Source organism: Pristiophorus japonicus, chromosome 8 (assembly GCF_044704955.1).
Source record: "Pristiophorus japonicus isolate sPriJap1 chromosome 8, sPriJap1.hap1, whole genome shotgun sequence".
In the NCBI taxonomy this organism is placed as follows: domain Eukaryota; kingdom Metazoa; phylum Chordata; class Chondrichthyes; family Pristiophoridae; genus Pristiophorus; species Pristiophorus japonicus.
This window is the reverse complement of record NC_091984.1, coordinates 52,718,274-52,732,951: the sequence shown is the minus strand read 5'-3', so window position 1 is coordinate 52,732,951 and position 14,678 is coordinate 52,718,274. Positions and strand designations below refer to the sequence as shown.

General features: G+C 39.0%; 1 protein-coding gene across 7 annotated transcripts in view; it reads left to right on the top strand.

The window, feature by feature from the left end:
• Positions 1-11,228, top strand: part of rnf220a (ring finger protein 220a) — a 511,280-nt gene extending 500,052 nt beyond the window's left edge. For all 7 annotated transcript variants that reach the window (XM_070886783.1, XM_070886789.1, XM_070886786.1 and 4 more), the window contains one exon: positions 5,548-11,228. In XM_070886783.1, the coding sequence (XP_070742884.1) occupies positions 5,548-5,619 (72 nt within the window). In that variant the 3' untranslated portion in view covers positions 5,620-11,228. The remainder of the gene's footprint in view (positions 1-5,547) is intronic.
• Positions 11,229-14,678: the final 3,450 nt, after the last annotated feature.

Here is a 14,678-nt window from a genome sequence, read left to right as displayed (position 1 = left end):
ACATCTGGAAGAAAGATTTGGGGGGGGAAATGGTAATATTTTAAATGGAGCAGAGGGACCTTGGTGTGCAAATACACAGGTTGTTAAAGGAAGCTACAAAAGTAGATAAGGCCATAAAAAAGGCAAACGAAACCCTTGATTTTACATCTAGAACCATAGAATACAAAAACGATGAGATGATATTGAACTTGCACAAGACTAGGCTGCAGTTGAAATATTGATTGCAGTTTTGGATAGTCTATTATACCTAAAATTCAAGCATGGCCGTGGGACTTTTTTAAATTAATAATTGTGCCAAATTTTCATTTAGCCTCATAGATTATTAATGTAAAAATGTTTCATTGGTGTCTATCTTGAACCTGTATATAGGATGAAGATAGCAGGAAACTTTCACATTTTCTGCCATCTATAAATTTGTAGCCAAAGTTTTGATCAGTGTAGATGAAAGCATAAAATTACAAAAAGATACTAGATTAAGTGAATGGGCAAAACTGTGGCAAATGAATTTCAGTGTAGGCAAATGTGAAGTCATCCACTTTGGGCCTAAAAAGGATAGAACAGGGTACTTTCTAAATGGTGAAAAGCTAAAAATAGTGGAGGTCCAAAGAGACTTGGGGGCCCAAGTACATAAATTATTAAAATGAACAAGTACAGAAAATAATCAAAAAGGCTAATGGAATGCTGGCCCTGGACTAGAATACAGAGAGATGGAAGTTATACTACAGCTATACAAAGGCGTGGTTAGACCACACCTGGAGTACTGGAACAGCTCTGGGTACCACACCTCAGGAAGGATATATTGGCCTTGGAGGGAGTGCAGTGTGAGTTTACCAGAATGGTACCCAGACTCCAAGGGTTCAATTATGAGGAGAGATTACACCAACTAGGGTTGTATTCCATGGAATTTAGATGGTTCAGGGGTGATTTGATCAAAATTTTCAAGATATTAAGGTAACAGATAGGGTAGATAGAGAGGAACTATTTCTGCTGGTTGGATCACTAGAACTGGGGGACATAGTCTAAAAATTAGAGCCAGACCTTTCAGGAGTGAAATTAGGAAACACAAAGGGTGATAGAAGTTTGGAACTCTCTTCCACAAATGTCAATTGATGCTAGATCAATTGTTAATTTAAAATCTGAGATTGATAGGGTTTTTGTTAACCACTGGTATTCTGGGATGTGGAGTTAAGTCGCAGATCAGCCATGATTCCATTGAATGGTGGAACAAGCTTGAGGGGCTAAATAGCCGCCTCCTGTTCCTGTGTTCCTAAGATAAATAGTATCTTAACACTGTAGAATTTGCTTATTTAAAAATTGATCAGTGGCTAACTGAATGGATTTATTAGCTTTTAAAAACTGATTGATAAAATTCTGTTTTCGGCAGTCCTAATATTTACTATGCTCAGACACAAATTGTTACTGCAATCTCAGTATAATGAGTTTACCACATTTTGTCTGCTGATATAATGCATCAGCTCTAAGCATTCCAATGCCTTGTTGCATATACACAGTCATTAACCATATCAATTTAGATTAGTGTAAATCAGAGCAAAAATGCATTTTTATCTGATTTAGTTGTTGGTTTATGAGAGACTTGTACTTTTCATTTCATCTTATTATGTTCTTTCATTCTAATGTGTTTTTTAAGACAAGTCCTTTATTAGCATTAAAGCCCTATTTCACATCCCTTTTAAATTGTCACAGTGGTTGAGATGACTACCATGAGCTTCTGTACTAATGATCTGGCTGGTCAGATTTATAGGATTCCATTTTTAAATTGCCACTAACCAGTTTTGGTTGATCTGTTTTGGGCTTTATTGGGTAAACACTAAAAATAATTAAGTCTAGCCACTGTGGCCTATTTGGTGTAAGTGTAAAATGGATTTTCAGCATTTTATACACTTGCTGGAGCTTTATATTAAACACACTTCACCATGGTACAAAAAATAATAAAAGGATTGCTACTGACAGTTTAGAACTGTATCATATGTCCACCAATTAGGCACTAGTACACAAATGAAGTATCAGTTGATTCGCATCTGGAGTAGTGAGAATGGACTGAAAAAATATTTTTTGGCCAGTAGGCAATGTGAATTATAGTTATATAAGGGCCAAGTTTCCACAGGAGTTGTTCCTATTTTTTTGGAGCAACTAGTTTTTTTTTTGGAGCATCTTAAAAATCACAATTCTCCACATTTAGTTTGCTCCAGTTTCAGTGAGTTAGTTCAGTTTCTTTTTAGTTCAGTTTTTTTTCAAAAGGGGGCGTTACCAACCACTTACGCCTGTTTTTGCCATTTAAGCAAGTTTAGACAGCCAATAGTTACTCCAAACGAACTTAGGCCAGCGTATGAGTCCACTTTTGTACGCTCAGAAAAACCTTGCAGACACTTTAGAAATCAGGCGCAGGTAGCCAGAGATGGGGGGAGGGGGGGAAGGAAAGTTAGAGGATTTTCCAAAGCACTAAACACCTTCACAACAACATTAAAGAAGCATAAGTACATTTAAAGCACTAAGCACTAAACAAAGCAATACATTTAAAGCACCAAGCACTAAACAAAGCACAAAAATAAGCATTAAATAACAAATAAAAAATACAAGGAAATTACAAAGCACAAAAAGTAATAAGCAATTAATTAACAAATAAAAAATAGAAGGAACCTTGCACCTAAAGCACCAAGACCAAAGTAATAAGCAATCAATCAATCAATCAATAACAAGTAAAAAATAGAAGTCTTACCTTTATGTGAAGGGAAGGTAGCGGGCCGCCGATGAGGGGTGGAGTGGGGGGAGGAGAGGAGGGGGGGGAAAGAGGAGGGGGGCAACGTTAAACATACAAGACTGCCCAGGTCCCATCCTACTCACGTCTTGCCCCCAATCTCTTTGTTTTCCTGCTACCCCCGCCCCCCAAACATCTCCGAGACAGTCCCAAGGAACACTCGATGGCCTCAGTCATCTTTCTTCTTGATGGTCACTTTTGCCAGCTCCTTCTCCCTTTCTTGTTTGTCTTTCTGTTCCTGGGATCTCCTGTCTCCGATGACGGACAGTGCCGTCTGTTCCCTCGCAGGTCGCGGTGGGGAGCCCATTCGACCAGGGCTAGGGGCGGTGTGCTTCCACACAGCCTGCAGCACACGCACACAGAACCTGGGGGCGAGGAGCTACTGCACATGTGCGCACATGCTAGCATGCATGTGCAGAGATCCCAGCATTGTTTTCAGTGCCGGGACCTGGCTCCGCCCCCCCACTGGTTCTGCTGCCCTCCGTTGAGTCCGAAGGAGGCCTGATGAGCGTGGAGAATACCACGGTAAGGATTAGGCGCGCTTGTTGTTCCAGAAAGTCGGCGGACCTCAGGGAGGTGTGCCGTTCTAAGGGTCGGTGGAAACTTGGGCCCAAAGAGTGTGTATAGGGGGCATATGCATCGAAAATTACACTCTTAAAAATTGAATATTATTGCAGTCAGTAAAAGTACATACAGATTAGTAATAACAATTCTAGGCTACATCTCAAAATATACAAACCATGCAGCTTTGTCTTAATAGAATCTCTCAGAAACATTGTACTTAAGGGGGAAGGAAATAATCTTTGTTCAAAATACCCAACCTCCACTCTATTTAAAATTAGTAATGTGTCTTGGCAGGCTTTCCTTTACGGTAATTTTTTAATCCTCAACAGGGACCTACTTTGATAATAATTCTTATATCCAGATAACTCCAGTGATTCCACTGGCTGGGAGGAAGGCTATGCATTCTGGAGTAATTCCACTGTTAGCAATGGTGACATCAACTTCGGCTGTGACTTTGGACTGGCATGGAAACCAATCGGAATCCACTAGATCCTAGGATAACTTACTGTATGAAAAAGCATTGCTAAGCAGAGGCCAAGCTCTTGCACCCGCAGGGGATTAGAAAAATCAAAAGTTCAGTCACCTTGAATTGAAAATGCGTATATAGGAACAGGAGTAAGCCATTCCGCCCCTTGAGCCTGTTCCACCATTCAGTGAGCTCATGGCTGATCTGTGACCTAACTCCATATACCTGCCATTGGCCCATATCCCTTAATACCTTTAGTTAACACAAATCTATCGATCTCAGATTTAAAATGAACAATTGATCTAGCATCGATTGCCCTTTGTGGAAGAAAGTTCCAAGCTTCTACTTTCCTTTGTGTGTAGAAGTGTTTCCTAATTTCTGTCCTGTAAGATCTGGCTGTAATATTTAGACTATGCCCTCTAGTTTTAGACTCCCCAACCAGCAGAAATAGTTTCTCTCTATCTACCCTATCTGTTTCCCTTAATATCTTGAAAACTTCAATCAAATCACCCCTTAATCTTCTAAATTTGAGGGAATACACCCCTAATTTGGCTTTAAAGCGCTTTGAGATGTCCGGTGGTTGTGAACGGCGTTATGTAAATACAAGTCTTTCTTTAATTTGTGAAATCTCTCCTCGTAATTTAACCCTTGGAGTTTGGATATCATTCTTGTAAACCTACACTTCACTCCCTCCAAGGTCAATATATCCTTCCTAGGGTGTGATGCCCAGAACTCACAGTACTCCAAGTGTGATCTAACCAGGGCTTTGTATAGTTGCAGCATAACTTCCTACCTCCTTGTATTCTAGTCCTCTAGATATAAAGGCCAGCATTTCATTAGCCTTTTTCAATATTTTCTGTCTCTGTTCATGACATTTTAATGATCTATGTACCTGGACCCCCAAGTCTCTTTGGACCTTGACTGTTTTTAGCCTTTCACCATTTAGAACGTGCCATATTCTATGCTTTTTAGGCCCAAAGTGGATGACCCCACATTTGCCTACATTGAACTGCATTTGTCACTCCATTTTTCTACTTTCATCTACACTGCCTACAATGACGCCTATCTTTGTGTTATCGGAAGATTTGGATATGTGGCTTTCTGTGCCATTATATAAATCATTAATAAATACAGTGAATAGTTGAGGCCCTGTGGGCCTGTGATTGAAACCACCTGGTCCTGGGGATTTGTCACCCTTTTAGTGCCATTTTCTTCACTTCTGTAATTTTACTTACATTCATTTTATTGAATCCTTGTCCCTGATTCAATATTAGTTTTCTTCTTCCTCTACTGTAAATACTGACGCAAAGTAATTATTCAACATTTCCTTATTATCACTGATAATATCACCTAACAATTGGTTGTAGAAAAGTATTATAAAATACCTGGGGCTTAGTTGAGGGAATGGCATTTGGTGCAGAATGCTTTCAAGGAGAGATTATTTTTAATGGAGCAGGAAGAGATATGAAAATATAAAAGTTAAAGCACCTGCCTTAAAAAATAGAAGTTCAGATAATTGTAGAGTTACAGAAATGTTTGAAATCATAGCATTTTTCACTATTGTAGGAATAAATATGTAAAAATATTAGAACTATTCTGTACAAATTCTGCTGTGACTTTGAAGGGTTAAATGGGCAATAATAATTACATTTTTCAAATTAATACATGAAGGAAGGAGTAATGCTATTTGTAATAGATGACCTTTTCGAGTGTTTAATTCTGAATATTTCTTCTTTTTCAGGGTGCCAAAAAGCTCTGTCCACAGTGCAACACCATCACATCCCCTGGAGATCTCAGACGTGTGTATTTGTGAAGGGTTGGGATGTGGAAAGAAACGGCCACAGTTATCCTGAGGCCTAGTTAGTCACAATGCCTCACAACAGGAAGAGGACCATGAACAATTGTGGGATGGCACCAAAAAAGTGTACAAATGTTCCATTTTTGTTTTTCTCTTGTGTGTGTGGAAGGAGAGAAGCAGCCCATCCAGGAGGAGAACTTGATAATGCTGTTCGTTGTATTAAAAAAAAAAGGAACCCCTATCCCCATCCGAGTTTTATCAGATGATTGATGCCCAGAACATACACACAAACTCCTCCATAAACCCATTGACTGGAGCTACGTTTACCAGAAGACATTCTGGGCTGTGCATTGTGAATGGACCTGTACTGTGTTCTATTGTGGTGTTATAGTGACAAAAAAAAACAAAGGATGAAGCACATGTAATATAAATTATGTATGTTTACACCATTGATTGTGTATAAATGGAATAGACTTATGAACAGTGCATACTAATAAGTCCTTAATCGTTTTCGAGAGAAAAAAAGAGAAGTGAGATGCATTAAACCTACAGTATTTTTTACCCCGGCTGCCTAAGATTTAAGATGAGCTGTTGGTTAAAAAATAATCTGGTTTAATGAATAATTTGTGGTGTATATTTCTCATTCAGATTAAAGGAACGGCTTCAGTAATGGCTGTAATAATACCCATAACTTAAATACTAAAGGATTGTAGGCAAATTGGCTTGTCTTAGTTGTAACAAATGGGCTACTTGTACTAGAAGCCTGACCCATTTAAAATATCAGGCAGCCACACCAGCAGTCCACTGAGGGAGAACCAGGCTGAACCCTATGTAGAGGCTACGGCCTACTCCCTAAGGTGGAAGCTGTGTTAGTTCTTGTGGACCAGCGTTGTGCTGTGTGTCTCAGTTGTACCAGAATATGTAACCAGTTATAATGTTTGTTATTCATGTGAAAAGTCCTGGAATATACTGAAGAATTTGAAGGTAGATTTTGAAAGGGATGCAGAGATTCTGTGATTAACAGTTGCCTGTAACAGTTGGCAACCCTACCCTCTCCCAAAAATGGTAACTGAATTGGCTTCATCTACTGTTCCTGAAAATCTTTCCAATGTTACCAATTGTTAAAGTTTGTATAGCCCATCATTATAAGTCTCCCAGTTTTAGTGTTGTGTCTTGTTAATAAGGTGGTTGAACCTTGGTTCCTGATTCTCTTTCGTGTTACATTTATGCTACATTCTGGGACAGTCACTATAGCGTGCAGCTCGCTATAGCATGTCAAATGCTTGGCTCCCAAGGAACGGATTATAAAGGAAGTGATATAATTAAAATTCCACTCTGTTCTTCACAAAAACACTTGTGGGCCATGACCCGCACACTGGTCTAAAAAGAAACAAAAATTATATAAATTTATTGTAGTAATTGACCATTGATGTAAAAAGAATCTCCTGGCCAAAGCAGGCTATATATGGTGACCTTTAAACATAACAACCCTTTTGATGTTGGTTGGATAGTTGCAATTCCTTACAACTTTATTTCCTTTTTTTCTCTTTAATGGCCAATTGCTGTTTTGATGTTTCCGATCATTCCTTGAGCACTGGATTTTTAGAAACAAATGTTGCCACAGTTCATATAATATGGCTTGAAATATCCATTAACACACTGGTAGATGCTAATAAAAAGTTCAAAGTCCTTGCAGAATAAACTGGTTGCCTGTGCTAATACAGAACCAAATGATTTAATTGTAAGGCATCTCTCAATTTGCTCTCTGTATGTTGCTTATTCTAGGGCATTGCTTTTAAAAATAGATTCATGTGGCTTATTCTCTTGCACAATTACAGCAGTGTAACTGGGTTCTGGACTACAGGATATTACTTGGCTAGAAGTACTAACAGTAGTGTCAGCCCACTTGGAAACTGAAGTAGGCCAAAAAGAAAAGGCAAAATATTGAACATATTTCTTCCTTGTTGATTGGGACATTCCATGGCACAGATTCACAAGAGTGTCCTTTTAACTTTGGGTGATGGTTAGGATCAACCAAAATGAGATGCAGTTCTCCTCTGATTGTTGAGGATCCAGAGTCAAATGAATGCAGTAATCTCGAGCCAGTACCTTCATGTAAACCTGCCCTTAAAACTGGTATTAATTTACAACTTTCCAGAAAACCCACCCAACCATCATTGACCAAATATCAAAGCCTGTGATCTTAAATTCTGGAAGAAGGTAAAAATACAATCTTCGCAGTAGGCCTGTGATGCCATTTGTGCTGTGAAACAGATAGATCGTGTATTGAGTTAATCAGTTATCATCGCATCTCCAGATATTGAGCCACAACTGTGACATTTGGGGTAAAATTTTAATAAATAGGTTATGCAGGCTGTGTAAAAGTGTACTGTGGGGGCAGTACTCTATGGATGACGGGGATTTGCTCAGTTGAACAGTTCTTAATTTCCTATGAATGAGTTGAACTCTCTAATGGCAATATTAACTGGGCAGTACCATCAGATAATAAATAGTATGCTGCTTTCAGTTAGGTTCCTGGCATGTTTGGCCCTTTAGCTTCAGACCTTTAGCTTTTTTTTTGCCAAAATGGGAATAGTTCCTCATAATTTTCTTTCATTCTGTTTTATGAGGTACTATGAATGAGGGCATTTCTTGAAGCCAAACACATCACAATAGGAAATGCTGCTGTTCACATCCTCCGCTGAGTTACTTTTGTGGAAAATCTGGTGTCTGGTTCTTTTATTGTTTTCCTGGGCTATAATGCGCAGATTAAGTGGATAATGTACTGACCAAAATTGTGGCTGGATGCTTGGATATTTCTTATCCAATGAGATTTGGGAGTTGGATGTCTGGCCACCTGTTTTTTCCACCTTTCTGCCCTGTGTTATTTCTTTGTAACTGTGAGGAGATATTTCAAAGTAACAGAGTGCACTCATCCTACAATTTCTCCTCCATCCCCTCGATGAGGAAACTTCCATTCTATTCAGTGCCTACTCCTGCCAACCCAGTTGAGATTAAGAACTTGCCATGTAAGGACATTCAAACTGCTCAAGTCCAATTGTTTTATCTCCTGCCCCCCCCCCCCCACCCCTTTTCTTCAAATGAAAATCAAAAGTAGTTCTCCCATGTAATTGTATCGGAATTCATCTTATTTGGCATTTTTCAATTTGTTGAGAGCAGATTACAGTTGACACCTGATGTGATTGTCTTTAAATTTTTGTGGTGTTCTAGTCCCAGAATGTGCATTGTGAGCATCCATGAGGTAATTTGATCATCTCGTGTTCAGTGCATGCAAGATGTTTCTTGTATTCAATCCTCAGAAGCTATTCTGACTTTACTACTACCCTGGTTGAATTTATTAATGTAGGCAAGGGTTAAAAGTTGGATAATAGTTTATGTGTGAGAGGAATGCACTCGAAGTTACAAAATTTTGTTTTTCCTTTATGATGTTCCTTCCACATTTTTATTTATTACAATGTTATTTTTTACTTAGCAAGTGTTTCTGCCCATCTTTTATAACTATGCATCTGTTTTACATTATGTATGGTGCCACTGCTAACAAAATCCCACTGAATCCTGTGCAATTTAGGTAGAGAGGTTTCTAAATTTCTCAAGACATTTATGTAAAACATCCACTTCAAACCCCACATGTAAACACACAGCTAGAGACTGCTGTGTACCAAGCATCATTTTTAGCCAGACGGGATGTGATGGTGCTGTTTGTAGCATCCCTCTCCTAATCCTTTCCACTGGTGGTCTGCAATCAGCATTCAGAAGACTTGATACAAATGAGCAAAGAAGAGGGATTTGACTGTATTAGTTCCTCATTAGCACCATATTTCTGAAGAACTGCTTAACTTCTCGATAATGCACTATTCAGTGCCAGACTTGTAATCAACCAACTGAAGCAAGTGATTTTAAGAGGTAGGCATCCCTTGGAGCTAAACTGATAAACCTGGTTTGGAGTTAAGTGCTCACTTGATCAGGGTATTGACCTACATTGATCTGCACTTACAGCTGTTTCTTCCCTTCTCTCTTTACCCCCTGTACCTCCCCCCCCCCCCCCCCCCCCCACAAAAAAACATTCACCTCATTCAGATAGCAATGTAGTTTACGGGTTGTTTACAACTCTTGGATAAAGTGAAATAAGCTCACTCCTTATATCCTTGACTTTTGTGCCAGTTATACAATAGCAGGTCTTTGAATCAAAATCCCGGCTTTACAGATGCAGAATAAAAACAAATTCACACCACCACCCAGGCATTCCCTGTCGCCTGGATGCACATGATGTTTATCAAAGGCAGATTAATGTGAGGCTGTGTTTTGTACTACTCATCCTTTGCAGTTCCTCCTAACAATGAAACCGAAGCTGGTGACATTGGTGTGCAAACACAGAACATTTTACTCCAAAGTTGGCCCATATTATGAATTCTGTGTCCAGAATGCAAGTTAATGTACGACGAAAATAAATTGGAGTTTATGGCAAAATAATTTTTATCACAATCTAGTATGCCATTCTCAGTTTGGATTAACTATTTTGATGGACCCATAGGTTGTAGGGTATTTATACTCCCATCTGCCCTTTTAAATCTTTAAAAATACAGAAATAAATGTTCCCATTAAAGCTGCTTTCTTTCTTGCAGCATCCTTGGCTTTGATGACAGTTGACCTGTAGTTTGGTTTACAGAAAGTCTACTTACTACTTGGAAAAATGGATAGTGTTCTAATCTTTCCTTTCCCCACCTAGATATAATGCCCAAGATGAACCAGAGGAGAATTTTTAAAAGTAAATGAGTAGGGTCTCAAAGATGGGAAATTTCTGCCACAAAAGTCAAGTGTCACACTATGCCTAGAGAGGGTCTCCGCCCCTCCCCCCACCCAAATTTTCTTCTGTTTCTTTGGATTCTCCACACATTATTCCCTGGCGGAAGAGCAAACCAAATATCATTTAAGCTATAATTTTGCTTGCTATACCGATTTTTCTTCTAGCTGGAGAGGGTGCCCTTCTCTGTCATTTTCCCCCACCCCTCCTCCCTGAAAGGGGAGGGGAAAACTAGTTATAATAAGGGCCTCATATTGGGGGTTGTCCACCTCCATTCTATGATGTTCCAATGTGTTATATTACTGGTTTGCCTCAGCAACAATGATTTTGGTTTGATTCTCATTTAATATTGGAATTTTGCTTAATTGAGCTAAGTTCCTAATTAAACCCTGGAACGTTAGACAGCAGTGACTTCGTACAGCTCACGATAGAGCAGCCTATAAAGTTTGAGGGTTCTGAAGACCTAACAATAAAAGTAAACTGTGGAATGAACAAAATAAGGCCAAAGATGTAACAAGTTTAAACTGCATTTTTATGAGTGTGCTTCCTCCACTGAACATTTAAACAGCAGGGCTGCATTGTGGGTAAGAAAAGGATACTGTAAGGTTGAGTGATTTAACCACCTTCTGTCTGGTTTGCAATGTAAAGTTGATGCATTCTGTGCTTGACGTTGGCATAGACCGAAAGACTTTTATTGTAGAATTTGCGCTTTGTGTCTCCGTGTGAAGCCTGTACCTTAAAGTATTGGATTTCTGAGTCTTGCTGTTGAAATACTTGTAAAGAAAATAATAAATTTTTTGTAACTCACCATATATAAAAGAGTAATGAGATATTCTTTGTATGATGTACAATGTAGTACAAAACATTGACTGGTGTTTGCTAATCAGCAAAAAGAAGTGAATAGGATCTCTGCCTATTTGTCATTAATAGTGTAAAATGGGACACAATAGGAGACTGAGTACTGCAATGTACTTGCATATTGCCCTTTCACTTCTGATATCTGGGTTGAAATCTACACCAGAAAGCAAGGATAAAGGTCTCCAGCATTTGGGCTCTTTACATTCAGCTTTCAGTTGTTACACATTCACAGTGTAAACTATCCCTATATGGGCTATTTAACTTATTCACATCCTGCAGTCAAGTATGATAATTTTAGATAATTGATAGCTGAGTCAAGTCTTACAGTTCTACAACAACAACTTGCATTTATATAGCGCCTTTAACGTAGTAAAATGTCCCAATGTGCCTCACGGGAATCAGATAAAAATTGACACCGAGCCAAAGAAGGACACATTAGGACAGGTAACCAATAGCTTGGTCGAAGAAGATGATTTTAAGGAGGGTCTTTAAGGAGAAGAGCGAGGCGGAAAGGTTTAGGGAGGGAATTCCAAAGCTTCGGCCTTATACAACTGAAGGCACGACCAATGTGAGGCAAAAGAAGTTGGGGATGCTCAAGAGGCTAGAATTGGAGGAGTGCAGAATTATTGGAAATTTGTAGGACTGGAGGAGGTTACAGAGATGGGGAAGGACGAGGCCATAGAGGGATTTGAACACAAGGATGAGAATTTTAAATTCGAGGGGTTGGATTAAAAAATAAACAATGTTTATCCTCCCTCAGAATGCTAAAACTGAAACAGTTAAATAAACCAAACCAATCACGCTGAAACTGCTCTGAAATGATCCACGACTTGTGTATTTGATAGTGCTGTCAGCTGCCAATTCATTCGTGATGTGTGCATCAGCATGCAGTCATTTACGGACCTGTTTACTGAAAGAATGGACTCAGCCAACTGCCCATTTCATTCTGCAAGAAACTTGAGCTAAGCACAAACACTGGCTATCCTGGTATTTAAAAGAAAATCATACAGCAACTTCACATTGCTGTTCTAGATTGCAGCTATATGCTGGCTATTACCTATGGAAATAATGCTTCATTATCTTTTTAAGCAACTAAGAATGTTCAAATTAAAACTCCCTTTTTTCTTTTGCAACCGATGTGTGATGTCAAGCTTTTTAAAGCTGTGATGCTTTCATTTTACTGCTGGATGTTAATTAGTAAACAATTCTGGGTCAACATAGTGTGGATATCATGTATTGGTCCCTTTGTCACACTACAAAATTGCTTTCCAGCTTGGCTGTTTCCCTGACTTAATTGTGACTCACAGCTGAGTCACAGCAGACTAGTAAAACCGGTCATTTTAATTCAAAATCAATACGAATCCAGTGATCCACATCATCTACATGCTGCCTTTTTAATTCCGATCATGTGAAAATTTGACATTTCCCACCAGCATTTGCAATACAGATGGCAATGCATATTGTTTTAAGCCCAGAATTAAGTTCAAAAAATGTAGTGGCTTTGCTGTGGGGACAGACAAAAAGATATAAGGGAAAAATAGGACTGACTATTTGTATAGGCACAAAGGGAATGGAAAGCAAGGCTTTCTTGCCACCTGTTGGCAGTAGAAGTCATAACACACACAGTACAACAACCCAGAGTCATTTGCTGCAAGAACTGAAAAACATGGGATTGTAATCTTGTCAGAAGAATGCTTTCGATGATAGGTGATATTGCTATGGTGGGATGCTTTTGAGCGTGTGATGTTTCTGTAATAGCTTCATAGATTCAGTCTATGGCCTAGCATATTCAGTATGAAAAATTCCTACTGCTATGAATACTAAAAGTTTTTAAAAAACACCATATCATTGATCATGTCATTGTGCAGAACTTTCTTTACAAACCTGGAAACGTCAGACAATTTACATTCTCAATTCAGTCACAAGATCATTTATCGTTTCTAGCAGTCTGTCATGCAGCATTGAGTGTATAGGAAGAATCCCAATAATAGCTGAATTTGGATTTTTTTTCATCAATTTTCTAAGCTACAATTACATTTTACGAGGCACTGTACCTCATCTTAAAAAAAAGTTTAAAGTCACACATGAAATCTCTCAACTGGCCACATGTATTTTGAGGTAACTGGAAACCAATCTGCTTTGACACCTCTGCTGTTGAACATGGAGTTGTCTGCAAGTAACTCCACTGATTTATTCTGATATCCTTCGCTCCCTTCCTTTTAAGAAACATCTAAACATCTGCTTATTGTTTTCCCCCTGGTTGCACTACCGAGATCATGAAGTTGCCAAGTGGAAATTTACAGACCTGTGCTCTATTTCCGTACATTCCATGACACTGAATTTTACAATAACATGCTACACTGGTTACTTTTGAATTTAAACAGTATTTCTTATGCAGAATCACCTATTATTCTCCACATACTTTGATAGTATACAACAATAACTTGCATTTACATGGCCCCTTTAATGACCCAAGGTGCCTTATTGACCTATAGTGGATATTCCCAGAGGAATGGAAGGACTTGGTGGAGGAGACTGAGGCTTGGCAGAATTTACCATGCTCACGCAAGATTTCAATGAATGATGAAGCCAAGTGCGCTCAAGTTTTGGCTTTTCGAATTAAGAAAACAATGATGGGAACCGTATCAGAGAAATGACAGGAAGTGATGTTTTGAGAACAAGATCAAAAGCAGAAGCAGTTGAACAGGTTAATAGCAGCAGGGTGGAGGGCCAGAGCAGAGGGAGTTTGAAATTGAATTTGTTCGGGAGCTGCATGAGAGTTTTTCCAGGGCTGGACGGTGAGGACACTGAGAACAGAGGAACACAGGATAATAAGGGTAGTGAAGGGAGATGATGTTTTCAGAAGTATCCTTATCAGTGGTTGAGACCTTGGTAGTAAAGAGGTGGCGAATTTAGCAGTATGGGTGGGAGACTTTATCTGAAGGATGCATTGAGTGAGGACAGGAGGGCTGAGTTCATTCCAATACAGGAGATGTGGGAGCCAGGCCCTGAATGAGCCGACCTCTTATTTTCCTAACTTTCTTGATATATAATTCTACAGTCATGTTACTATAAATGTGGCAAAAAGTCAAGTACAAATGTTTGCCTCTTTAGTTTTGAAATCCCAGCCATATTAAAAGGGCACTGTAAGCACTTCAGGAAGTGTTTCGGCAGATTCAGTTCCTGGAAACCCAAATTCACAGCTGCTGTAAAGGTTTGTGCTTTAGCAGTTGTTGTGTCTGCTGCTGCCGCACCCTATTATAAAATGCATCATTGACCAGGAACTGTTAATTCTTGAAGTAAATGATAAATTATTTTATGAGGATAATAATCCCCCTTGGAAAACTGCAGGAAAGTGTTTGTGGATAGAGTTATAGAAGAATTTCAGCAGACT